This window comes from Marmota marmota, unplaced genomic scaffold, assembly GCF_001458135.2.
Source record: "Marmota marmota marmota unplaced genomic scaffold, marMar, whole genome shotgun sequence".
Taxonomy (NCBI): domain Eukaryota; kingdom Metazoa; phylum Chordata; class Mammalia; order Rodentia; family Sciuridae; genus Marmota; species Marmota marmota.
Genome location: NW_025999941.1, coordinates 5,132,194 through 5,158,881, shown reverse-complemented (window position 1 = coordinate 5,158,881; position 26,688 = coordinate 5,132,194). Strand labels below are relative to the sequence as shown.

The 26,688-nt window shown below is 42.5% G+C and overlaps 2 protein-coding genes across 6 annotated transcripts in view; one reads left to right on the top strand and one right to left on the bottom strand.

Moving 5' to 3' along the window:
• The window catches only part of Galnt15 (polypeptide N-acetylgalactosaminyltransferase 15), a 42,270-nt gene extending 36,742 nt beyond the window's left edge, over positions 1–5,528 (top strand). Inside the window, exons 9-10 of one of the 3 annotated variants that reach the window (XM_048801036.1) lie at positions 589–775; positions 3,453–5,528. In XM_048801036.1, coding sequence (XP_048656993.1) covers positions 589–775; positions 3,453–3,517 — 252 coding nt within the window. In that variant the 3' untranslated portion in view covers positions 3,518–5,528. Of the gene's footprint in view, positions 1–588; positions 1,190–3,452 lie in introns of those variants that run through there. The other 2 variants (XM_015494370.2, XM_048801035.1) reach the window with 2 other exon arrangements.
• Positions 344–26,688, bottom strand: part of Dph3 (diphthamide biosynthesis 3) — a 39,854-nt gene continuing 13,509 nt past the window's right edge. For 2 of the 3 annotated variants that reach the window (XR_007346852.1, XM_048801040.1), the window contains exon 4: positions 344–879. Coding sequence is in view for 2 of the 3 variants with exons in the window: in XM_048801040.1 (XP_048656997.1) it covers positions 832–879 (48 nt within the window). In the remaining variant the exon portion in view is untranslated. Of the gene's footprint in view, positions 880–23,610; positions 23,998–26,688 lie in introns of those variants that run through there. The other variant, XM_048801039.1, reaches the window with a different exon arrangement.

Genomic DNA, 26,688 nt, shown 5'->3' with positions numbered 1-26,688 from the left:
ACAGTGATGGCAGAGTATATTAAACCAAGATCATTAAGCCCTTCTAAGCACGAGACCCCAGTGACTGCACTGGGGGTTGCATCCAGCAAGAGCAAACAGAAAATGGTTTTGTCAGGTCATGTCTTTCAATTAGTCTACACAGGCTTAGTCTACAAAGTTAGAGCCCCTCTGCAAGTGTATAAACAACCCACTACTACAAGACAGGGAGGGTAGTCCTACCTACGAGTGAGTCAGCAGATATCATCAACAGCAGAGTTTCAGGAGCAGGTAAATCCTCTCCAGAAAGAGGTCAACTTGGGCATCAGAGAGGTTCCTCCTCTGCCCTTCCAACAGCACACTCACAAAACACACAGCATTCTTTATTGCTTTACCTATGATATAGTAAACAGAACAATGGAGAAACATGCCAATGTGGAAATATGAACAGGAGAGCAGCCTGAATGGGGGACTTCAGAGGTCAGGCTGGGCTTGCAGCCTTGTGGACTTGACCATGAGATACAGTCCTGCAGACCCCAGTAGAATCCAAGGATGGCCCCTATATGCCTGTTCTATTGTGAGTTCTCTTTGCTTCATCTCCATCTCTGAAAGAGTCTCTTGCCGGCTGTGCTGACAACCATTCCCTCTGTCCCAGCACCTGGAGCACACCAGCAGGAAAGAGATCCGCGCTGGCAGCCCACAGCACCTGTGCTTCGATGTCAGGCGAGAGCAGGTGATTCTTCAGAACTGCACAGAGGATGGCTCTGCCATCCACCAGCAGCACTGGGACTTCCAGGAGGTGAGCAACGCATTTGGGAAAGTTCAGCAGTGCTGCTGGTGGGAAAGAACTCCCAGTCAGCACTTCCCAGGCTCTTCCAAGAGGTCAGGTTTTCCATAAGGCCTCTGAGGGAGGTAAAGGCAACTCATCAGGGAAGGGTACTATTGAAATGTACAACCAGCATCACTAAATGAACTATTTTGCCCCATCTCCTTATAGCCCTGCCTTGATTAAGGGGGGAGAGAAGAATCAGCCCTTTTTTAAAAGTTTATTAGCTCAGGTCACAAGTACAATAGTGGAGAAATTGTCAACCACCTTGGAAGTGTAGTTTGGGAACTAGGAAAAGTCCCTCTCTCACTTAAAAAATAGTATAGACATAGATGTATAAACATCCCTTTCTTCATTTTAATGTAAATTTCATTATAAGCATTTCATCCTTGGGCAAAATTTTGACTTCTGTGATCTTTGGTGAAAGAAATTCTAGACCTTCAAGAGGTTATGAAATTCTAGATCCATCAAGAGGTTATGAAGTTCTAGATCCATTAAGAGGTTATGAAGTTCTAGATCCATCAAAAGGTTATGAAGTTCTAGATCCATCAAGAGGTTATTTATCAATTACGAGGAAATAGGGAAAGTAAGTACTTAACAGAGAATAAGCAAGTCCCAGATGTCAGATTGAGAGAGAAGGTGATGGTATCCACAATAAGTGTTCACATACAGCTTTTTCTCCACTTTAAATCCTTTCTGAATTGATTTAGAATATTAATATATCAACAAATCTGCATATTTTTAGTATTTCTTTTCTTTAACTTCCACTTGGGAGTAAAGAGGATAAAATAACCAAACAACTCTTATGTGCTAGTACTATCAAAGCAGGCTGTGAAAAGAAGCAAACCACATAATGGAAAATTTAAGCTGGACTCACAATAAGCAGCTGAGAACAAAACTCCTGGGGCTTTGGTGACAAGTGAACCCAGGACTAAGGGGCCTACACATGTGCAGAGAAGTCATAGAATTCAAGTTAAGGTCCTTCATGGATGATCATAAAAGATCATTCTAAGCAAGTCCTGTGAATAAGAAACATTTTAGAAACAGCATTTTAAAGTATTATATATTTTATATTTTAAGTAAAATAGCTGGGCGCAGTGGCGCATGCCTGTAAATCCCAGCAGCTCAGGAAGCTGAGGCAGGAGGATCTCGAGTTCAAAGCCAGCCTCAGCAAAAGCAAGGCGCTCAGCAACTCGGTGAGACCCTGTCTCTAAATAAAATACAAAATAATCTGGGGATGTGGTTCAGTGGTCGAGCACCCCTGAGTTCAATCCCGAGTACCCCCCCAAAATTAAAAAAATAAAAAAATAAAGTAGGTAAAATATTAGCAAGACTTGCCAAGCATATTTCAAACATTAAGAAATCAACCTTAAAAAGGTATTATCATTTAGTTAGAAAAAGGAATATGACATTATTTATAATTGCCAAGAGCTGGAAGTAACCCACATGTCCATACATGAATGAATAAAGTGTGAATACACACCTATTGTATAGATTAGTGATTTTCAGTGGCTATGAGGAGGTAAAAATGGGGAGTAATTAGTTCATGGGTAATAGATTTCTTTGAGTAGTGGTTAAAATATTCTGGAATCAGGGTGATGGTTGAACAACTTTGTGAATGAACTAAAAACCACTAGACTATCTCATAAATAAATAAACAGGCATTTTCAGCATTGCTGAAAGCTTTTGTAATTTCATAAAGAAGTCAGATTTTGGGTTGGGGTTGTAGCTTATTGGCAGAGTGCTTGCCTCGCATGCATGAAGCACTGGGTTCAATCCTCAGCACCACATAAAAATATAAATAAAGTAAAGATATTGTGTCCATCTACAACTAAAAAAATATTTTAAAAAAGGAAATCAGATATTTCTTGAACAGGGGATGTTAGATTCAATATTAAATCTGGTGGATTTTTTTCTTTCTACATTTTTTATTGGTGCATTATGGTTGTACATAATGATGGGATTTGTTGTTACATGTTCATACATGAAAGCTGGCAGATTTTGATTAGGGAGCAATTCCTGAGCATGACTGGTTTAGGCTTTTGGTGCATCCTTGAAGTCTTTCTCTCTACTGTAACCTTGTGGCCGCAGCCCTGAATTGCAGCATTAACAGGGTAGAATTGATTCTACCTTTTTTTTTTTTTTTAATTTTTTTAGCTGTAAGTGGACACAATAACTTTATTTTATTTATTTGTTTTTATGTGGTTCTGAGGATCAAACCCAGTGCCTCACGCATGCTAAGCAAGTGCTCTACTACTTGTGAGCCCCAGCCTCAGCCCATTGAACCAATGCTTTTTTGAAAGCAGAAATTTATAGATACGATGATAATGCATATCCCAAATACAAGAATAAATACTGAACATGCTCTAGTCCCTGGAATTATCATACCTGTCTTTCTAAGAAATGGCACAATAGTACAACAATAATAAAGATAATTGGATTAATGATTCCCTCAAGGCTTTGAATGACATCAAAATTCTAGGACTACCTAAATTATATTTTATATTAACCAAAAATTGCTACTGTTCCTTTACAGGCCAATTCATACCACCTTTATCATTCTCTTAATGATCAGCACAAAACTTTAAAGAGTCTTTCTTTGCTGTTTTTTGTGGGGAACTGAGTTTTCTTCTTTCTTTTCTCTTTTCAGAATGGAATGATTGTCCACATTCTTTCTGGGAAATGCATGGAAGCTGTGGTTCAGCAAAACAATAAAGATTTGTACTTGCGTCAGTGTGATGGAAAAGTCAGCCAGCTGTGGCGATTTGACCACATCCACCCTGTGGATGAACGATGAATGCCGGAAAGCAAGAGAACATGGGCAAGTCACAGTTCTGCCCCAAAGGAACTAAAGGAGTATGTTTATATCATAAAGCAGATTCTTTTGTACTTGTGCTTCTGATGCAGGAGAGAAAGTTTTGTGAATCAATATCAGAAGCCCCTTCTTTTCACCCCTTATTTCATTGACTGCTGGCTGTTTTTAAAAAAGAAAGAGTGGATTCATTGTCTTCATCACTGGAGATGATCAACGTATATTACAGAAGATTCCTCCCCCTCCCCCTCCCCCTTCTTCTCCTTCTTCTCCTTCTTCTTCTTCTCCTTCTCCTTCTCCTTCTCCTTCTCCTTCTCCTTCTTCTTCTTCATACATAACAATTGCTTTTTGCTTTTATCCCTGACTGGGAAAGACCTGGGCAATGTATGTCTGGCAGTGTTGGGTACATCAATCCAATGGGTCAATTTCTTGGTCGTCTTCAAGTAGTATTACCTTGGATTATCTGTGTGGCCAAATATAAAAAGTGAAAGAGCAAGAGGCTATAATTTTCTGACAGTCCAAAAACTTTGATTAGGTTTATAGGCATGTTCATTGGTTGAGCCACAGCTCAGAAGGAAGGAAAGGCACAGGGAGAAGGAGAGTAGGGTTGGAGAGAAGAAGGAAAGGAGGTTTGGCTCCACTCTCCAGCTCAATTTAATCAGTTGAAAAGAATCAGCATACCTGGGATAAAATATTTTCATTTTAATGGGAATTTTCTTGAAATCTTCTACCTCCATTCACCTGCACTAACTCTTCTCTAGCTTGATTCACCACCACCAGATTACAGTTGCAATAGATTTCACTTTAGTCATTTTATGTTAGAAGGATCAGCACAGACTGAGCATTCTCATAACAAACGTGTTTTCATTTGGTAAATTTCCCTGATGCCCTGCTATGGGATTTGTATTGACCTCACAAGAAACAATGAACTTTGCAAAGGGGCAAAACTCCTTGGAAGGGAAATGTGAGAGTCTGAGTCAAAATTCTTACAAGATGCTTACAAAATTCTTACAAACAGTGCTGGGTGTTAATGTCTGTGAGATCTGACAGGGCCACCTCTGAGACCCTAGTATTTGCTGGGACCCTTAAATGTGTTTGTGGGTTGAATTTTCAAAAGTTTGGGGACAATACACTTTAATTAGAGCAGAGATAAGGCTAACAAAGGAGAAATAGTTTTCCTTGCTGTGACCTAGTTTGGCTGTAAGAGTTACTAAGTGGGGTTAGTTCTGCTATTTGAGAAAGCACCATTTATGTGCATTTCTCTCCCAGATGGAGCTAGCTTTCCACATGGTAAGCTTAGAAACCTTCCCTTAAAGATCCTTTGGGATGTGTCAAATAAGAAAAACTAGGTAGGAAATGTTTCCAAATAATACCTATTATAACTATATATTCATTCTCTGCCTGCCAAGTCAATGGCCCACTGCATTTCTCCATCCTTAGAATGCATCTTAGACCTGTGCTAATACGGTAGACGCTAGCCAAATATGGTGCATTTAATGGAAATCCATTAAAATTAGACAAAATTTTAAAAAAATTCCTTGATGTACTGGCCACATTTCAAGAGCTCAAGAACCACACATGGCTAATGGCTATTGGAAATCACAGATATAGAACATTTCATCATCACAAACACTACTACTGAACAGCATTAGACACATCACCTTTCTAGAGAAGAGATTTTAACCACTGTCTTCTTGCTTCAGACCTGTCTCTATTTAAAACCATTTCCCCTAACATCCTAAGGCTGAGATGGAGCTAAAAATTGTCAGATGGCAACCTTGTAAAGGGTATTAACGGTTTAAGAATAAAAATTAAATAAGACATCTATTTTTTTAAAGAATCTTATTGTTGTCATTGTGGGTATTTGAAGTTGCTGGGATAAATTAATATAATTAAATAAAAGGTTGAATTCAATTGTGTAAGTTGTATTTGGTAGTAATTAACAATAGGACCCAGATGGCTTATTGCTTAATTGGTTGAACAAAGCAAGAATGTGGTGTTTCTTGCTTCCTTAACCATCCCCATGATTTACAACTCTATTATAGAATGGCTGTCAACTATGTCCCTGGCTGGTACTTACAGACCCTTAATTTAAACAAAACAGATGCCTCTATTTAGTTATAAAAGACCCTTCTCTTTATACTGTAACTGAAATTAAAATTTCTTTCTTCTCTGTGGACCCAGTGTTCATTTTATCCACAGTGATCAATTTAAAAGCAGAGAACCTTAGTAATTGAGATATCTGATTCCCGATCTTGATTTTATTTGTCCACCTGAATTTTATGATTGTATTTTTTCTGGGGGGTGGGTACTGGGGACTGAACCCAGAGGCACTTTACCACTGAGCTACATCCCCAGTCGTTTTAACTTTTTATTTTGAGACAGGTTCTCACTAAGTTGCTGAGGCTGGCCTCAAACTTGTCATCCTCCTGCCTCAGTCTCCTGAGTTGCTAGGTTTGCAGGTGTGCACCACTGTTCCCAGAGACTGGGAGATTAAATTTTGTCATTATGCTCACCAAGCTCATCATCATTCTTAAGTATCCCATTGGTGGGGGAGATGGTGAGAAATGTTCAGCCATCAGTCTAAAATCCCATATTCTTTATGCTATTTCACAACAGTAAAAACAGATGTTATCCTTGGAAGAGCCTTGATCAACTTCCTGTTTTGCCTCAGTGCCATAGATCCTACTGACAAACTCATAATTCCAACCCTATAGACATCAGAGTCTTCCAGGCCCCTGAGAATGATGCTGTCACTGCAATAGAACTTGGCATTTTAGAGATCATGTTATCATGCACATCGTCAGGGAGTTTCATTTTCTACTAACAGGCCTTGAAAAAAGGCAGTTAGATAATAAGTGATCTATGGTCAGTCACCAAATCTGGACAAACAAAATACAAACAAGTCTCATTTTTTTTAAAGGTTTATTTATTTCTGCTATCAAAGAACAGAATTATGACAGTGTAATTTAACAATCCTAATTGGCTTCATTTTAAATTTTAAAATCAGGTAACACTTCATTCCATAAAACAGAATCAGTTTTCCTATGAGCCAACCACTCATCAAAAATAATTTGATGAGTTAACATCAGATTACTTATTTTGCTTACACAAAATAAGGACAAGGGAACTTCATTATTTCTTCAGTTGAAAATGGCTGTTCTCCTTCCAATCCAGATTTCTCTTGGAGGACCAGATGTGTCAGCTTGGTTTGATTGACTCCATGTTTTGTTTTGTTTTTTCCCCTGGAATATTGTCTCTGTTGAAAAACTGGCTTCACAAAGAAGGTGGCAGCAGGAAATTTCAGAATCCAAAGCTTAAAAATAAGTCTTGGGCAGTGTGGGGTTATTTTCTGTCTCTGGGGGGATCATCCAGTGTCCGAGGCCTGGGGACAGAGGCAAAGTCCCCAGCCGCACATCTAGGAGATGTCACTCTCAGTAGCGTCTGGTGTCCTGACCTGTGCTTGCCCAGGATGACGGTGGGTAAGGAGCAGCAGGTCACAGGGGCCCCCTGACCCTCTGGGAGACAGAGCTCTCCCTGGGCAGACCCCGGGGCTGAGGGTCAGCGGCCAGGGGAGAATCAACAACTGTCCCCGCCTGTGGTCCCTGAGGTCCTGGGGCAGGGATGCAGGAGGCAGCCAGTGTCACAAGACATCCCTGTCCCCAGCCAGGCCGGGCGCCTGGCTAAGCAAGGAGAAAGACGGTGTCCCTCCTCAGGGCCTGGCCTCTGCCCCTGGTCTCACTTCCTCCCCGGCATCCCCTGGAAGGGGAGGAAGTGACACCCAGGGGAAGGCCGGGAAGTGAGGCCACCATCACATTCAAGTTCAGGGTGCGACAGCTCAGTCTGCCCCCCAACAGGCCCCATACTCAGCTCCCCTTCATGGGCCACATCTCTTCTGAGTGTCATGCCCTGCCCTTTATAGGCACAAGGACCCAGAAGTTCCAGGGACACGTTCATGTTTAGGTCCTGGGATCCGGAAGTTCCTCAGGGATCCATGTTTAGGCTCCCGGACCTCAGGCACACGTCCATATTTAAGCCCCAGGATCCGGAAGTTCCATGGGTGCACGTCCATATTTAGGCCCCTGGATCCGGAGGTTCCTCAGGCGCATATCCATGTTTAGGTCGTAGCACCTGGAAGTTCCTTGGGCGCAGGTCCATGTTTAGGCCTTAGCATCCGGAAGTGCCTCAGGTGGACATCCATGTTTAGGCTCTAGGATCTGGAAGTTCCTCAGGTGTCCATGTTTAGGCCCCCGGATCCGGAAGTTCTTCGGGTGCACGTCCATGTTTAAGCCCCCAGGTCCGGAAATTCCTCAGGCATCCATGTTTAGGCTCTGGGATCCAGAAATGCCTCAGGCGTCCATGTTTAGGCCATAGCATCCCAAGTCTCTTTTTTAAAAGCATACATAGTTTACAATAAGCATTCATAGTTTACATAATATGTAGAGTTATGAAAACATGGAACAAAACATTGACACAGGCTGCCTTACTGGACACAGCTCCACTTACTTACTATTTATGCTTGTTCTTTAAAAGCTCTTTTAAAGGTGCAACTTGTTGTCAAATACTATTGGCCAGATTCCAAAGCACCAACAGGTCCTTCCCTGATCATTTAAACACCTCAAGCACAATACCCAAGGAGGAGATATTTCCAGGATTCTAGAACCCTCTGGTATTTCTATATTAATAATAGTCCCTCCAATCTCCAATCTTCTTTCTAGTTTCAACTTCTTCTTCCATGAAATGCACTCTTTGGACATGGAAGTGTATCCTTCACATTATTTTACTATTATAAGGATTTTTGTTGGAGCGGTAGTCCTTTCCACACAGGTATGTGGGATGTTCATATCTCTGCACTATTACAATGAATAAACAGCTTGCCTGACTCTTTTGGCTTAGAACAGACTCACCATGGTCACTTCACCCCTAGAGAGATGGTTTTCAAATTCAGCCATTTAGGATGCATGTTTGAAAATTGAAGTTTTCCAACAACTCCCAAACTATTCAGCTACTCATAGTTTGCTGACATCCCAGGACCTACGACAGATGCTAAAATGGTAGTCTTCTCTCTCAGAAATAGGTTGGGGTCAACTCTGCCACAGTTTAGGCTTATAAAAGGCTCTGAACTTTTCAGTGAAGTGTAGCCTTTGCTTTTTTCAGAGACAATCATAAAGACACTGCTGATCACTCCTCAGGCACAGGCCAAGAGGAGCCCTGCTTAATGTCCTTTCTAAATAAGACCCAGGAGAGCCTGAGCAGCTGTCCTTAAAGCAATGACTTCCCCCAGATGCACCAATGCTGACCTGTTCTCAAGGGGTAGGAGGTGGCAGTTAATGGGATTACCCACCCTCCAACTCCAGCCATGGGGCCAGAGTGGGAGCTGCTTTATTTCCCAGCAGAATTTCATCCCTTTCTCCCTGCTAATTGGCCCCAGAAGAATACCTGAGCCAAGCTGGGCCAATCAGCATATTCCTCAATAATTTCATCATCAAGACTAAGAAATTAGCCACTCTATAAGTTACTTAAGAGACAATGTGAAAGCTTTTGGCACCCTAATTTTTCCCATATGACCCTAGTAAGCAGATAAATGCAGTGTAAAGAGAGAATTAAAGGGAAGGAGGAGTATGAAAAGGAAATACAGAGACAGGAGCAGAGGCAAGAGCTAGAGCATCATGACTGGATTCCGGTTGCTGGTTGCCAATTGTTCCCCAATTTGTGACTTGCTAGATCCCTGTCCTAAGTCCCTGAGAAGCCTCCAAACATTTTGGTTTAATCCAGTGCTCTTCAAATTTTGCTGTGCCCACAAATCACCTGTGGATTGTATTCAAATGCACATTCTGGTTCATTAGGTCTGTGTTGGGACCTGATATCCCACATTCCTGCCAAATCTTAGGTAATGTTGATGCAGCTGCTCTGCCGACCACTATCTGAGTGGCAAACATTTAAACTTTTTCGGTAGCTTTCTTCATTGTTACTTGGTGATTGGAGAGTCCTCAGTGGACAAATTCTTTGATTATTCTTCTCTTTTTTCTCACCAATCTCTTTTTGAAATCACAGGATAGGATGGTTCGCTCCTATATTTTAGGATCGTGCATCTAACAGAAGTAATTACCACCATTGTTAATTCATTTTCCTCTCTTCACTCATCACTCTTCCTCTTTCTCTTCTACTAGTTTGGTTCTTTTGCCCATGGAAATTATTATTTTTTTGTTGTTTTTGCTATTTGTCTGTGGTTGTAATTGTGCCTCCTTCATTTCCCTTACCTTGCCCTCTACTTCCCTCTTCCCATCTTTGATCAAAACTGCTTTTCCAGGACCATGTTTTTATGGCAGTTTTTGTCTTAGACTCACTTTTCCTGTCTGAACCTCTGGGTCCGTTCATCACCAGTTCCAACTGACTCATCTTGATGGAGTGGGTGGTGTCAGTTTCTCCAAAGAATTTTTGGAACAATGAGCAAATGAATAGTTCAGATTGTAAGCTCTTCTCAGTCCCAGTTTCTCTACTGAGGGGATCCACAGTATGAGGGCACAGTAATGCTATTTAATATGAATTCGGGGGTGATAGGGTGATAGGAAGTGCTGCTGGGAGTAGGGGGCAGGAATATGTCCCCGAACTTGGGGAGGAAGATGAGGCTCTGGCAGTTGGCCTTACATAGAGGATCTACATAGAAGCAGCTGTCAGGGATCCCCTGTAGATAGATAGGCCAGGACCTGTGACCTCTAAAAGTAGACACAACTAATAGCCATGTATAAAATTAAATGACTGAAAACAAATCCTGCCAAAGTCCAAATTTTGATTTCTGGAAACTTCAAGTCCTATAGTGAAGCTAAAGCACACATAACTAAGAAGGAAAACCACGTTCATTCTCCAACACTAAAGTCTACATGAGTGACATAGTCCCACCCCCATCCCTCTAGTCTTACATCTTCAATTTGCTCCTAAAGAACTTTCAAGTGTCAGTATGTGTATTTCTTTACCTGGGTTGTCCACCCCCCAACAAAGTCAAAGAAAGCTGCTTTATGATTTGGAGCAGACCCAAGATAGCTTGGAAGTCACATCACCCCGGAGCACTTCTCACTCAAGGCTGACAAGAGTTGGTATATAAATACCTCAGCTCCCTCCCCTCTCACATAGGATAACTCTGGGGTGCGCAACCTACACTGTTTCTCAGAATTCACTGTGGGATTAAGCTCTAGTCACCCACAGACATGGCTGCCTTGTTAATGCATCTTGAATTGCTGACATTCCCTTTCTCACTCCCATAATTATGCTTCCTAGACTTATCCTCCAAGTAAAAACCACTTGCACTCAAATTCTTGACTCAGTGCCTCCAAAAACACATGGATAATCTCAGTGAAATCTTTTGTCTACAATGCATTTTGCTTATCAAATCCCATTCTGCTTATTTATCAGTAGTCCACCCCATGCTCCAGATTCCTTCTGAGTTGAACTTATCCCACCAAACTTCAAGCCCAGAGTAGCAGTTTCCAGGCAATTCCTTCCAGAAGAGACTAAAGAGGCAATATGCTTAGTCCTTATGCCAAGCTTTTCAGTAACATTAAACATCCTTTCTCCTTGAGGAAAAGTGAGTAAGGGTCGAGAGGCCATTAGTGTTCCACTAATTGATGTCCCTTCTCAAAGAAACCTGATGCCTGGAGAAACAAGGTTCCTCTGCATCACATGCATGAATATGTGCGTGTGTGAGAGCATGCACGTGCATACACACACACACACACACACACACACACGCACGCACGCACATTTCCCTCTTAAATTTCTCTGTGTTAGAGAATATGCAGGTAACCACAGAAGTTGGGAGTGGAGCACATAATTTCTTCCCACTATAAAGTAAGAAAGATTCAGATATGAGTTAAAGGAAGAGATGGGATCCAAAGACATGGTGAACACCTAAAATGATCAAGGACATTTCATAATGAAGGCAAAAGGAGGTTAGGTGTCTAGTGTTCAATATAAAGTTGTTTGACTTATTGCTACTGGCCAGACTTTTAACAGTGATTTCCTGATTTGTGTGGTATGTTGGGGATGGGAATTGAGGTACAAGGCTGAGTTCCTCTCCAGCACAGGGAGGGAAACAGTAGCCATGCAGGTAGAATGGACACCAAGTGAGACTGACTATTCTGTGGAAGAAGGAACAGGAGGGCCAAAAGGGATGGTGGTATAGGAATAATTAATCCAGATTCTTACCATATACCATCAAACAGTGGCAACCAGGACAAATTCACTTAGTAAAGATAACATTTTAAGATTGTATTAGACTGTGAATGAGGGTGGTTTTGCTAACTTTTTCTGTTAAAAGCCAACTAAGTGTTAAATTTTTTGGCTTCGAGGGCCCTATAGTCTCTGTCATCACAATTCAATTCTGCCATCATTTCACAAAAAGGGTCATGGACAGTAATAAACAACGAGTGTGGCTGTGTTTCAATAAAACTTTATTTATTAAAATGGATGGTGGTCAGCCTTGGCTGACAGCTGCTACCCCTGGACTAGAGTGTTTGACTCAGCTACAAAAGGAGATGGATTATAAATTATCTCTCTCTTTTTATATTGGGGATTGAACCCAGGTGTGCTTAACCACTGAGCCACATCCCCAGTTCCAGCCCTTTAATATTTTATTGAGAGACAGGGTCTTGCATGTTGGGTGTGTGGGAGACCTTGCCTTTAGGTTTCTCCCTGCTAAATTTAAGTTTCTGTCTCTTGAGAAGAATATCATGTAATCCCTTACCCCCACCACTCACTCCTTCGCTGAAGGGCACCAAAGTCAAATGATTTCTCGACCAATCCCCGCAGGACACAGTGTCCCCTCGCCTGTTCCTAAGTCACCCTGCCAATCAGCACCCACCAAGTCGCCTAAGTAACCTTTCTTAAGCTGAAGCTTGCAGGCTCAGGCTGCTGCACTCTTCCTCTCGATTTCTTCCCCCTCAGGCAGCCACCCAATAAACTCTCTTGGTTGAATTTCCATCTCAGGTGAGTCACTCGCCTTTCATTGCTAAGTTGCTGAGGTTGGCTTTGAACTTGCAATCTTTCTGCCTCAGCCTCCTGAGCTGCTGAGATTACAGGCATGTGTACAAGTGTGCCTGGAGTGCCTGGAGAATTATAGATTCTTTAAACACACACATGCACACACACACACACTACACACACACACATAAATTTCCAAAGAAATCATGATTAAAAACCGCTGGATTGTAGATTTTAAATGAGTACATTATGTGATACCTGGATTTTATCTCAATAAAGATATTTTAAAAAGAAATTGTGGATGATCTTGAAAAAGATAAAACTAGGTGTGGTTTTGCAAACCGTTTCTGTAAAAAGCCAACTAAGTGTTGAATTTTTTGGCTCCAAGGGCCTAAAAATTTATAAATATAAATATAAATAATAAAAAAGCAAAAACAGACCCCCCCCCAAAAGGTGGGAAAAATGTATATAACACAGGTTCTCATTAGAGGTAGACTCCAGGGGCTGGGGTTGTGGCTCAGTGGTAGAGTGCTTGCTTGTACGTGTGAGGCATTGGGTTCGATCCTCAGCATCACATAAAAATAAATAAACAAAATAAATGTAATGTGTCTATTTACAACTAAAAAAAAAAAGGAAGTAGACTCTAGTTCACTTTAGAAAGAGGGAGGAATAGGCAAACCAATAAATCCTTTTCTAAAATCAAAATAATACAACTTTGACATGGTAGCCCCTGCCTCTTTCTTAGTGGGACATACAGGTTCCAGGTTCTGCTAATAGAGGTGAAGCAGAACATGCATTCCTAACCAGACCACAGGCAGCAAGGAGAACAACGTGGAAGGGAGGACTGCTAAGAAGAAAGTAGTAACTCAGAATTTTGGCCAAGTCAAAGGGATTAAATGACACAAATAGATAAGATTTGATATTCTACTTTTTATCCTATTGTGGAGAAGACATAAAAGGCAGTGCATGCAAACACACACACACACATATACACACACACAAATCCCCTTGCATTTAGGATGGAGGGCAATCAGACATAAGTTCTTGTGTGGGGCTAGGGCAATAACCTTTGCAGATTTATGCAAACCCTGATCTCTGGCTTTCAATTTCGCCAGACTTCAAAACACTCACAGTAGGAGCCAAGCCAAGGAAAAGGACTTCCAACAGCAGGGTTTGAGGCAAAGGCTACATGAGGCCAGCAAACCTTACTTCTTGTGCTCAGAAAACAACACTGGCCTATAAAATGTTGAGCAGCCAAACCCAAGGGTGCCTGCTGCCTGTTACTCTGAGGCCATTGGATTCATCATGCACTTTTGACTATCAGTGTCAGCATATCCAAGGCTGATACCAGAGAAAACGAAGAACCCAAGGCAGCTCCCTCTCCCTCAACTCATGGAGAGTTCCAAAGAGATCCAAATCCATCTCTACTGCACTACTCCCCATGCTGCTGACCCTAGATATCATTGTCCAGTGAGTGTTAACCATGTACCAGGGATAGGCAGCATCAGCGATCTGGATAGACAAGGGGAAGTCACAGCTCAGGCTGTATTTATTTAGTTATAGGTGGACACAATACCTTTATTTTATTTATTTATTTTTATGTGGTGTTGAGGATCAAACTCAGTGCTTCACACATGCTAGGTGAGTACTGTACCACTGAACTACACCCCCAAACCCCTATTTACTTTTATCTTGGAGAATCTCCCCACCACCAACAACAACATTAGTCAGATGTTTGATGTAACAGAAGGATGAGAAATCCCTATTCTGACTGCTCATTGGGGAGGTAATTTCCCTCTCCAGTCAACTCTTCCAGAGTGTTCTCTCCAGGGAGGCCCTTGGAGGCTCTCCTTGATGGGTTGGTTTGCCTGGTGGTGGAGCCACCACTGTCTCCTTGAGGTTCCAGCTCTGTGCCCTTGACAATGACACCCCCTCAAGACCCCATCTGGTCAGGTCTCTTAGCAGCCTTCTCCAATCCATCTGCCTCCCTACCCAGGTGGCTCCAGTCTTGCAGGTGGGATCCAGGGAGAAATGTGATACATGTTGCCTGAAGGTGGTTCTTGTCCTACGCTGTTATTCAATATGGCTCCTGGTAGACTTATTGTCTGGACTAAGCAATAGGCTTCCTTTAGCAAAGAGCCATGGTCCACACTTCCTTATTTTGCTCTTAGCACTTCCCTTAGGATTGAATGCTTGATTTCATGGATTCTACTGTGGAAGAGAAAGGGAGATATAGAAGCATGACGTTTCAAGAATTGGGAGAAAAATCAAGTAGGAAAAAAAAAACATGGACACTGATTGGGCAACAGAGAGTAAGACCTCTGTGACTAAACATATGCACCCATCATTAGAAGAAATACCAGTAATAACCAGACTTCAAAGCCATTGCTAGACCCTTTATCTACCTTACTTCTTTTTATAATCACTGTAGGCCAAGGAAGTAGGCATCATTATAATCCCCACTTTAAATTAGCTCATTTCATTGTTGAGGAGTGAGTCTTCCATTTGTAAATTTTCTCAAGGGCTAGAAGAAATTTCTAAATTTTCTAGAAAGTTCTAGAGCTGGATCATCTGGTTCCAAGACTTCTGCTTTTAACCTCCCTGTTTCATTGTTTCACAGTACCTGTGAGTAAAGAAAATGAAGCCAAACAGTGACCATTCAAATAGGAATAGGTAAAAATAAGGGCTACGTTGTTTCAGGGTGTGCTAACATTGGTGCATCAGTTGGGATGAGGTCAGGGGCAAGTAACAGAATAACCAACCCCCAGGAAATAAAGAAAAATGATCTTTTGTCATTTCATATGCCCAAGCTGAAGATAGGCAATTTCATTCTTGGTGCAATGGCTCATAGGCATCTGTAATCTGTTTTTTTTTTTTTTCCTTTAATCTTCCATTCACTATTCCTGTTGTTTTTTGTTCTGATATCTTTATTTTTGTTGACCAACATGGACACAACAATACATACATCACACCTTTGCTCCAATAACCCAAAGAGGATGGAAAGAAGCAGCAGAAGCAAGTTCTCTAACATCCATTGAAAAAATAAGATTTTTCCAGAAGCCCATCAGCAGACATTTCCTTCTGTTTCATTGGCCATAACTGTCACATGGTCACACCAAGCAGCAAAGGAGGCTGGGAGAGTAACTAAGAAAGTGCCCCTGCAAAAGGAGAAAGAGCACACGGACACCCAGAACCTATCAGGGTTCTGGGAGCTGAGAAAGAGAGTTTGGCTGATAAGTGGCCTATAACATCATCTTCATTGGGGGGATGCCTCCTTTCTCAGGCAAACCTGAATTCTGCTTCTGTCTTTTATCATTATGAGGTAAACCTGCACCACTCAGAGACGGAAACTTATAAAATTCTGTGCTCACACTTCCTGGATATTATTCACTTAGCTTATGCTTCTTTTTTTTTTTTTTTTTTGGTACCAGAGATTGAACCCAGGGGTGCTTAACCACTGAGTCACATCCCCAGCCCTTTTTATTTTTTATTTTGAGACAGGGTCTTGCTAAGTTTCTTAAGGTCTCACTAAGTTGCTGAGGCTAGCTTTGAACCCAGGATCCTCCTGCCTCAGCCTCCCACCTCGGCCTCCCAAGCCACTAGATTACAGGTGTGCCATTGTGCCAGGCTCTAGATTCTGTCTTCTGACCAAGGTAGGAATTATCAACTGCTTCAGAACCAGCTCAGTGTACTCAGTTTAGTGTACATGGAGGGCAAGAAAGGCACTTGCCATCTGGATCTGAAACACTGCCTCTAGAGTTAGTCAAACATTATAAGAAGCAAAGGTGTTCTGATCTCTCTTATTCCACATCTTCCAGCAAATACTGTGGCCTAAGCATGACAACCAATAAAACTGCTCATTTCTGACTATGAGAAATAGGTTCCTACTTGCTTCTAAAAGAAACATAAAAGCAAGTAGTCATGGCTTATAAAAATCAGTAAAGAAAATGAAACTGAATAGTGATCATCCGAATAGAAATGGGTAAAAATAAGGTTGAAGGGGATTCACATGGGATTTATGATGATGTCTTCCTTTGTTGTATATCACATGAAAATCTATGACATAGGAAGCTGGTTGAAAATCTTGCTTATAATAACAGTGACAGCCTTTTAATCCAGTTTGCTTTCCTTCAGTGGCAAAAGGGATTACATGATAGTGTCAGGGGGCCTCTGTATTTTCTCAAGACTTTCCTATAAGGCAGGTGCTTAAGACAAAATCCTCCAACACTTAGCTTCCAATTCTCCTCCTAGTCCATTCAGTAACCACAGAAAGAGCAGCATCTGGCCAATACTCAGTGGAGCTGGGCACTGTGCTACAGCTAATTTCAATGGCTATGCTTTAAATTATCTGCAAAGTACAAAGTTTCTGGGTGACATGTTTATAATCATGTTTAGAACCCAGATTATAATGCTTTTTTCCAGAGTAAATTCTAGTTAGTTATCTCTTAGGATCACTTTCCAGATTAAAAACAATAAATATTTATTGAATGCCTATTACATGCCAGGGACACTTCTAGGTCCTTATCTCATGTGTTCTCTGAACCATTGACTTTGGACATCTTGATGAGTCATCTATGAATCAGAAAATTGCAAAATACCATCTTCACTATATTTCATGTCAGCACAGATTCAAAGTTGAGTGTGTATTTTCTGGTTTCTGGGAAGGCAGAGATACTTCAAAAACAATTCCAGGAAAGCAAATGAATGTGCCTTTTGATGCACTTGCCAAGTGGGACACAAAATAGACCTAGATTTATAAATAAAAATTATTTTTTCCAACAGTGCCACGAGAATATATTCAGCATACAGTGACCCTGAAAGCACATCTTTGGTAGTAACAATCTACCTATATTCTGATAGCTCCCAGGTACGTCTCCAGTTTTGACCCCGATACCCTGAACTTCAGATGATCCATCTAAAGAGCTTCCCCACTGAAATCCCTTCCCTGATGCCCCATCACATTCAGAGGAACACATTCAGGCTCCCTGGAACAGCCTGCCTGCATGCTCGGCCACCCTCTGGACTAAACTTCTGACACCCATTGCACCATCTCTGAATATCAAACAATTTGTCATTCCCAATACAATACTCTTTTCTTTTCCCTGCTTTTGCCAATGCCTTCTGCCCACAGTGCCCTATCCTCTTATACTAGCCTACTCCTAGCCAGCAGGCAAGACCCAATTCATGCACCATCTCTCTAAATTCTTCCTCACACTACCAGGCTGAGTTAAGTGCCCCATTTGTGGAGAAATGTGTATATAGCTCTGGTTTCACATAGACCACTTTGTATAACAGGTATCCCATACATTTCTTCCACCAGAGTTCCTAACACAGTATCCAACTTTGCATAGGCACATAATATATCCTTACTGAACTTTAATTGAAATGGTAAGAGCTTTCTTTTGGACCCAGAATCCAGTAGAATGAAGATGGAAAGTAAAAGTCACAGAACGTACCCTAGGCTTAGACACCTGAGAGTTCTTATCTGCATTCAAATGTAAAAAGCCTTTATCCTGATCTCTTTACAGATGGATTTAAGTTCTTTCCATGTGGCTGCAACAGTTCCATACCTCACATCCACCCCCTACACTGCTCAGTTATCTATCGCTGCGTAACAAACTACACCTAAACTTAGCAGCTTAAAACAACAACTGCTTCATTATTATCACTCACAGTTTCGTGGGGCTAGAGTGAGGCATGGCTCAACAAGGCAGTTCCTCTGCCTCACGGGGTACCGAGTGGTATCACTCCATGGCATTCAGCTATGGTTGGTCTAATCTATAGGGTTCAAAAGAGCTGAACTCTCATGGCAGGATGTCAGGCAGGCTGGGCTCAGAGTCTCTTGCCTCTCCATGTCATCTCAGGACTTCAACTCCCATGTTTTCTGCAGGAGAGTAGTCATGTTTCTTAGACTGTGCCTTGGTGTACCTAGAGATCAATGTGGAACTCACCAGCCCTCTTAAAGGCCAACTTGGAACTCAAGTAGTGTCTTCTCCACTGTATTACTTTTGCTCAAAAGAATCCCAGACCAGACCCATCTCAAGGGGGCGAGGAAACAAGCCTCACTTATCAAAAGGAGGAATAGCAGAAAATGTGCAGCCATCTTTAAACCAAGTCCAAGACTGAGTCTATGTCCCAGAATCCCCATGAAAAACTCTGAGGTTCACCCTGACTGAACAGATGATGCCTGCCCTGAACCAATTCCTGGGACCAGGAGCTTGGGAAATAATTGGTTGGAGCTGGAGGTGGAAATAGTTCCAGTCAACATTGTGGTTAAGAAATTCTGCAGGAGACACTTCACAGAACATGATCAGTCAACAAATATATGAAAAAATGTTCAACATCTCTAACAATTAGAGAAATACAAGTTAAAAATACATGGAAATTTTATCTCACTCCAGTCAGAATGGCAATTATCAAGAATACATAACAATAAATGTTGGCAAGGATGTGGGAAAAAGGGACTCTCATATATTGCTGGTGGGACTGCAAATTGGTGGAACCCTTCTGGAAAGCAGTATGGAGATTCCTCAGAAAACTTGGAATGGAATTACCATTTGACCCAGTTATCTCACTCCTGGGTATATACCGAAAGAACTTAAAATCAGTACACTACAATGACTCAGTTACGTCAATATTTGTAACAACTCAATTCATAATAGCTAAGTTATAAAACCAATCTAGGTGCCCTCCAACAGATGAACAGATAAAGAAAATGTGGTATATGTACACCATGGAATATTACTCATCCATAAAGAAGAATGAAATTATGGCATTTGCTGGTAAATGGAATGGAACTGGAGATTATCATGCTAAGTGAAATAAGCCAATTTCCAAAAACCAAAGGCCAAACATTCCCTCTGATATGTAGATGCTAACACACAATAAGTGGGGAGGTGGAAAATAGAAGTACTTTTGATTAAACAAAGGGGAATAAAGGGAAGGGAGGGGAGATGGGAATAGGAACGACAGTATAATGAATTAGACAAAACTTTTTCCTATGTTCATATATGAATACATGACCAGTGAAACTCCACATCATATACAACCACAAGAATGAGAAGTTATAATCTGTGTATTTATAGTATGTCAAGATACATTCTACTGTTATGTATAACTAAAAAGAACAAATAAAATTATTTTTGAAAATTCTGCAGGAAGGAGATGGTGGTGAAGATTGCTGGAGAGACATTATTTTGGGGTCATCTAGGAGTAGAACCCTAATAGGACCTTGGATGCTGGTAGTTTATTTGGGAGGTAACCCCAGGAAGCAAGAGTGAGGGAGCATAGACAGTGACACAGGGAAGGAAGAAAAGCCAATATAAGGGTGTTATGAGCAATGGAGTTGGATGCTTCCAAATTTGAGAGGCTGGCAGAACCAGATGTTCCAAGCAATCCATCTAATGGGCAGCAGGCTGGGACATTTTTTTTTAACAAACTCTCATCCTTATTGGTTGAAGTTTACATCCAGGACAAATAGACCTTGCAGACAGCACTTGCAAGAGGAGAGCAGGCTCCAAGGCTTCTGAAGCTTCAAGGCAGAAAACTGAAGAGGTCCAGGCCTGACCTGGATGTTGGGCAAGATGCATCTGAGCCCATGTGGAAGTGTCCACCAGAGCTGAGCTGAAATCCCATGGAGGGCCAGGGATGTGACATGGGACACCAAAAACATCTGCAGTAGAAACCAACTAACAAAAGTTCCCTCAGGGACAGAGCCCAAATGGACCCTAGTGAGCAATTCTGGAGCTGGGAATATCTCCTTCCTTTTTTAATAGATCAACACTAGCCATCTTCCTTTAGGCTTCTGTCCACCAGGAACATACCGATGGTCAAAGTTGGGTGTATTGGCACTCGCTGCAACAAGAAAGACCATATGCCACTGGGATTCATGGGTGTTTCACAGGAGGGTGTTCAGAGGGGCTTCTTAGGACCTCAGGGTTTGGGTTAGGTGACCTGGGGAAAGTTTAGGAAGCCTATTGCTCTGAATAGGGCGCTGTCAGAAAGTGGGACAATTTTACAATTAGGCATCTTAATAACTGTATTTAGGAGGTGGCAGAGGAACAGAAGGGCTAGAGCTGTAATTAATTGGAAAATGCCAGTCCTGTTTGCCAGGAGAAGGGCCATTTGGTCATCTTTGTATTTTTCCTGTGTTCTTTTTGTCTTTGCTGAGACTGGATGATAGTGTGGTCTTGCTCCATCGCTGTCCCAGATCAACCTGTCTGATGCTGATGTTCTATGAAGCTGTGTACATTGAGCAGGGAGGGGACTCGGAATCCAGGCCTAGTGGCTGGTGCCTTTTGATTTCTCAGGTGTCAGGTTTTATGTGACAGGGCTCTGTGTCCTCAGAAGAATGGCGGGTGCCCATGTTAGCCCAGCTTCCTGGCTGTAAGCAAGTCAACTCCAGAAGCAGCCAGAGATAAGAACAAATGCATATCAAGAGAACGCTTCTGGTTCCTGAAAAGCTTCTTCAAAATCTGGTTGAGATATTCAAGTGGCTTCTCTCTACCTCCTCAGTGACTCATAGGCGCGAGTTCATGGCAGAAGCTTGGAGTGATGCCACCAACAATGAAGCGGACAGGGCTCATGGATCCATTTCCTGTCATTCATTTAAGGACAACACAGCATGATGGTTACAGTTCAGATAACATTCCTGGCCACAAGATCCTTAAATTAAATGGATCTGGGCTGCCACGAAGGAGAGTGACAGGCATTCTACGTGTCACAGGCTCTGCTGCTGGCTCCAACTAACACAGGAGAACTTTAAATGGAACTTGGAGCCTGTAGAGAGGTTTTGATGACAGGATTTATGTACAACCACGATGTTGAGCAATGCTGATAGAAGGCCCCAGCTGGATGACAGCACCAAGCATCCTAACACCATTTGGCAAATCAAAATTTAAAGAAATCATCAGTTGGGGTACACAATACAGAAAGCTACATGTTCCCATGAAGGTGGAAACACCTTGAGCCCCATCTCAGCTGTACCATTGGCACTTAGACTGTGCAAAGAAAAAAGCAGATCTCATTGCAACTTCTGGAAGCTCCACTCTTTTGAATTAGACCCATCCTTATGCCAGGTGTGGTGATGCATGCCTGTAATCCCAGCAGCTAGGGAGACTAAGGCAGGAGAATCACGAGTTCAAAGCCAGCCTCAGCAAAAGGGAGATGCTAAGCAACTCAGTGAGACTCTGTCTCTAAATTAAAACAAAACAAAACAAAACAAAAACTAAGGCTGGGGATGTGGCTTAGTGGTCAAGTGCTCCTGAGTTCAATCCCCAGGAGCCCTCCCTGTCCCCCCAAAAAACATCCTTAAGAACAGAGTCTTGCACAGAAGTTAGTATTCTAGATCTGAGCTAGAAACCATCTCACCTAAGTAGGGGCACACTGCCCAACCTGGGGCCATATCACTTATAATATGATTGCAAAGTTCAATAAGGTCCCATGGGGCACCTCTGGCACCTGCATCACATATTCTTGGGCATCCACAGCAGTGAAATGTTCTGTGCTGGCTCAGATTCTCATCCCCCTGTGCTAAGCGCTCCACATTCTGCCTGTGTCTGTTCTGAAGGCAGAGCTCTTCACACAGCCAGGGAGCAAGCAGCCTGGTTTGCTGGTCCAGTCAACATCCCCAGGCAACTCTCAACCAGTGAAGGGACAGGAACCAGTGGATAGATGCCTCAGCCTCTAGTTTTCATGTAGATAATTCTAGGAAGCCTTCTGCATGCTTTTCGGGTGGGTCCAGCAGAACCATGGATGACATGGTAATGTTGACATTATCTTCCATCCCATTTCACTTCTGCTGCTTCCCACTGCTGCTTCCCAGGTTCACCCCACAACATAAACAACATGCACCCAAGACCTCACTTTGGGCTCTACTTTTAGGGAAACCCAAGCCAAACTAGGCACAAGTACAGTCTTTCCTTAAGACTCAGGCTCCCCAGTCTCATAGACTCTTCAAGTAACTAACAACCCAAGAGCATAAATCAGTATCCACAATATGATATATGGTTAAGAGATATTTGTTGAATTTATGAATGAATGAATGTGAATAATAGAGGGAGAGGAAAAAAAGAGGAGGTGGGATGGGGAAGGAAGTTTGGAGTGGGACTGAGGATGAAGTCATCTAGCCTCCAGCTTTGGAGGGACCCTGCTCTTTCCAGAGGTCGTGGCTGGTGATATCATCCCATCACCCATCAATCCTCAGCTCAGAAGGCTTCTGTGGCTCCCGTTGCCTGTGGACAGACACTGACCTCTTTAATGTTATGTGCAATTCCTTCCGAACTTGGCTGTAACCACTTCTGCATACACCTTCCATGAAGGGCATACTGGTCCACAAGCCTTGGGCCATTCTGAGAGAGCTGTACTAAGCCAGGGTCAGTGGGTCCCACTTTGAGAAAAAAGGATTTTAAAATTAGTTTTGGGGGGCAACATATTATCTTTCCTGTGGATTATTCTACAGCAGAACCCAGTAGGGAATAATAGATTAAATGTATATATATGGAGAGAGAGAGAGAGAGAGGCACAAAAGCATAATATCATATAGCGATATAGTGGAAGGATTACAGTAGCAAAATGTCTTAAATAAAAATCGGGGGAGGGAGCATATAGAGCCAAACAAGACAGCACACACTTATAATATCCCAGTGACTCAGGAAGCTGAGGCATGAGGAACACAGTTTGGAGGCCAGCCTCAACAATTTAGCAAGGCCCTATTTCAAAATAAAGAATAAAAAGGGTAGGTATGTACCTCAAAAGTAAAGTGCCCCTGGGTTCAATCCCCAGTAATACCCACCACCACTACCACCACCATTTGTTAGGGGAACAAATGAAATGCTCTCTCATTAGTTATTTGGCACATGACTTTTAACTTCTCAGAAAGCTAGAGAAAAAACAGAATGAGTCTCTTCCCAGTGTTTTGTTGTTATTGTAGCTACATACCTTACCTCTTCAAAATGTGGCTTTTCATGCATAAATGCAAGAGTGAATTTCAGATGAATTTGATCTGGGGTGTGGAAGATATCTTGTATTCGCGCGCGCGCGCGCGTGTGTGTGTGTGTGTATGTCTAAGACACCTGTTATATTGTAGAATGCTTGAGGACAAAGGCCTTGTCAGCCATGATAAAGAAATATGGATCAATAATTGTATTGAATGGATGAACAAGGAGAGATGCTGCAATTATTAATCATTGACTGAATGCTAGGTGCTTAGCACAGGTCGTTTCATTTAATCCTCACGCCCACCCTACAAGGTGATTTTCAACATTCACAAAAGGGGAAATTATGTCTCCCTCAAGGTCACAAAGCTAACAAAGGATTCCAATCCAAGAACGGCAGATCTTAGCGCCCTGCCTTCCGCATTGGCCGGCGGCTGCCCTGAAAAGCAAACTTGCGCCCCCTGGTGGCAGAACTGGAAAAGAACCAAGTCAGAGAAAAGGAACATTAAAACAAGCTGCAGGCCTCAGTGGGTTTGTGAAACCTAGAAAAGCAAACAGGCATGCCTGTGTCTTATTCTCACCCACAACCCCACAAACAAACAGAAGCAACACAAAGCTAGAGTCAGCTAACCCGGAAGGGGGTTCTCTAGATGAGGCATAGTTTCCTATTAAAATGAAAATTTTCAATACTGAAACATGAAAATCTCTCACCACACTGTGAGAACCCCTTACAAATTTCTAGGGGCTTCCTTTGACCTCAATCTGCTGCCCCCACCCAGACCCAGCATCAGTAACACAGAATATTTAACAAATTTAACCCTGTTCCCCTTGTCTCCAGTTCCTCTGTGAGCAGCCAGGGTTATTTTGGTGATTGTAACTCTGCAGCATAATATTAATGAGCTACCACCCACCAATCCATTCCCCTCCCAGGTGCAGTCCCACCTGCTCTATTTTCCTAGGTTTTGTGGAAGCTTGCTCTTCTGTTTCATGCAGTCTATTGACAACATTACTGGGAAGTTATTGTTCCAGTTGGTGTTCCCTGCCTTCTGTCTCCCTCATAACACAAGACAACTCATTCTGCCCTAGAAAACATCATATGCACCTGGGTAGCAGACAGGTAAACATCCTCCTAGCCTCCCCTCATGTGTTGGGTGTCATTTGCACCTTTTCCCTCTATTCTCTCTCCCTCCTTCCTGCAGGCTCTGCCTCCCTCTTTCATACATACAAAGAGCTGATGTGAGAACATGTATAAAACTCTACCTAAGGACACTGGAATAGAAACACAAAGTGAATACAAAAATGTGTACAGAATGGGATGTGCAGAAAAGCTAGGTTTGTCTAGGGGAGGACACCCTGGGCCAGATGATGCATCCTTCTGTAAATCACATTGAGATTGGACTCAGTGAAGAACACTGCCATCCAAGGTCAATGGTGTCTTCAGCTCCTTGGAGGAAAAAAGATAGGGATACAAATAACTGCGACAGCAAAAGAGATGGAAAGGCATCATCTCTGTGTTTTTACTTGAAATAGGGATGTATTTTTAAATGCATTGCTTTGCTCAGGCCAGTGGTGACCTGTCTAAGGCACTCACACAGCCAGTTACCTCTGAACGCCTGTGGGAGGCATCACTGAATGCTCTCTCACAGCTGAATTCCTCTCCTCCAAGAAACTATGACTCCAGCACAATTTTTCCAATGTGTAGCGCGCACCATCCTTGGAATCAGTCCTCCTTCCCACAACTTTGGAATTAGGCATCAGAGGCAAAAGAGACCCAACTAGACCCCAAACAGAAATGTGACTGGGAGAGTCCTTGTTGGTGTGTCTGTGTGTGTGTGTGTGTAGGGAGCAGCAGCAGAGCATAGCAGAACTTTCTGTCCATTTTGGAGTGTGTAGAAAGTAGATTGATTAATAAGTTACCATTTCTCTAACTCCTGGCACTGTGTTTGCCATACAGTAGGTGCTTAGCAAATACTTCTGAAATCAATAATAGTGGCAACACTTACTGAGCACTTTCCACTAGCCTAGCACTGTTCTAAGTTATGTTAACTCACTTTATCCTTCAACAACCCCAGGAGGCAAGGGAATACTATTCTCCGCATTTTACAGATGGGAAAACTGGACAGAGACAAGCTACAGTTCTCCAGATCAAACCAGAGACAAGATAAAGATAAGACTATGAAGCAGGTGCTGTGCTATGTGTGTTTGTTTGTCATTTCATTTGATTCTCATAGCAACACCGTGAAAGAATGTCATTGTCTCCACTTTACATGAGAAGAAACTAAAGTGCAGAGGTGGTAAAATATTTCCTAAAGTCATGCAGTTAATAAGTGATGAACCTAGGATTTGAACAAGGATGAGTCTTACTCTGATGAAGACAGGGGAACTTATACTCCTTGTTCCTTACTGTCAGCTCAAGTGAGTTGTTAGATTGTCAGGAAGTAGCCTGGCAGTGACCATTGTTGTACAAATGCCAGCTGGCCCTGACTGACAGGCCATGACCACTGGCACCATTCAGGGACTGTGGAGGGGTACAAAACTCTCACCAACTCCTCCCATTCACCAGGTGTCTTCATATTGGCAAGGACAAATGGGGATGGGGTTGAGAGGCCTGCAAAGGGGACAGTGCTTCCAAGAGAAGGCAGCTCTTGAGCCTCCCTAATCCTGGGGCCAAGGGATGAGAAGGGGCACTGGGGTGGGGGTGGGAAGCTAGACAGGACCCTGGAGAGGGTGGAGGTGGGATCTAGACCATTTTATTCTGCATGTGCCAGACCTCAGGGCATATTGGGTGGGGAAGGCAGAACACTAGTTGCAAAGGGAAATGGGGGTCTAGGGCCAATAGAGGGTCTCAGCTGCCCAAAGATTCACTCTTTCACAAATTTGCAAGACATTTTTTCCTCCTGCTTTTAAAGGCTAATTCATTTCTGCCTGTTATTTCTGTTTACAATAACAAATTATTGGAATAATCTAATTCATAATAGTAAGGGAATTTCGGGAGGAAGTCAAAGAATTACTGAATTGGTCATATAAACTGTGGTAAGTTAAAAGCAAACCTGTATAGAATTTCACTTTTGTAGGAAAAAAGGCAGATGTATGCCTGAATGCGAGAGAGAGAGAGAGAGAGAGAGAGAGAGAGAGAGAGAGAGGGAGAGAGGGAGGAGGGAGGG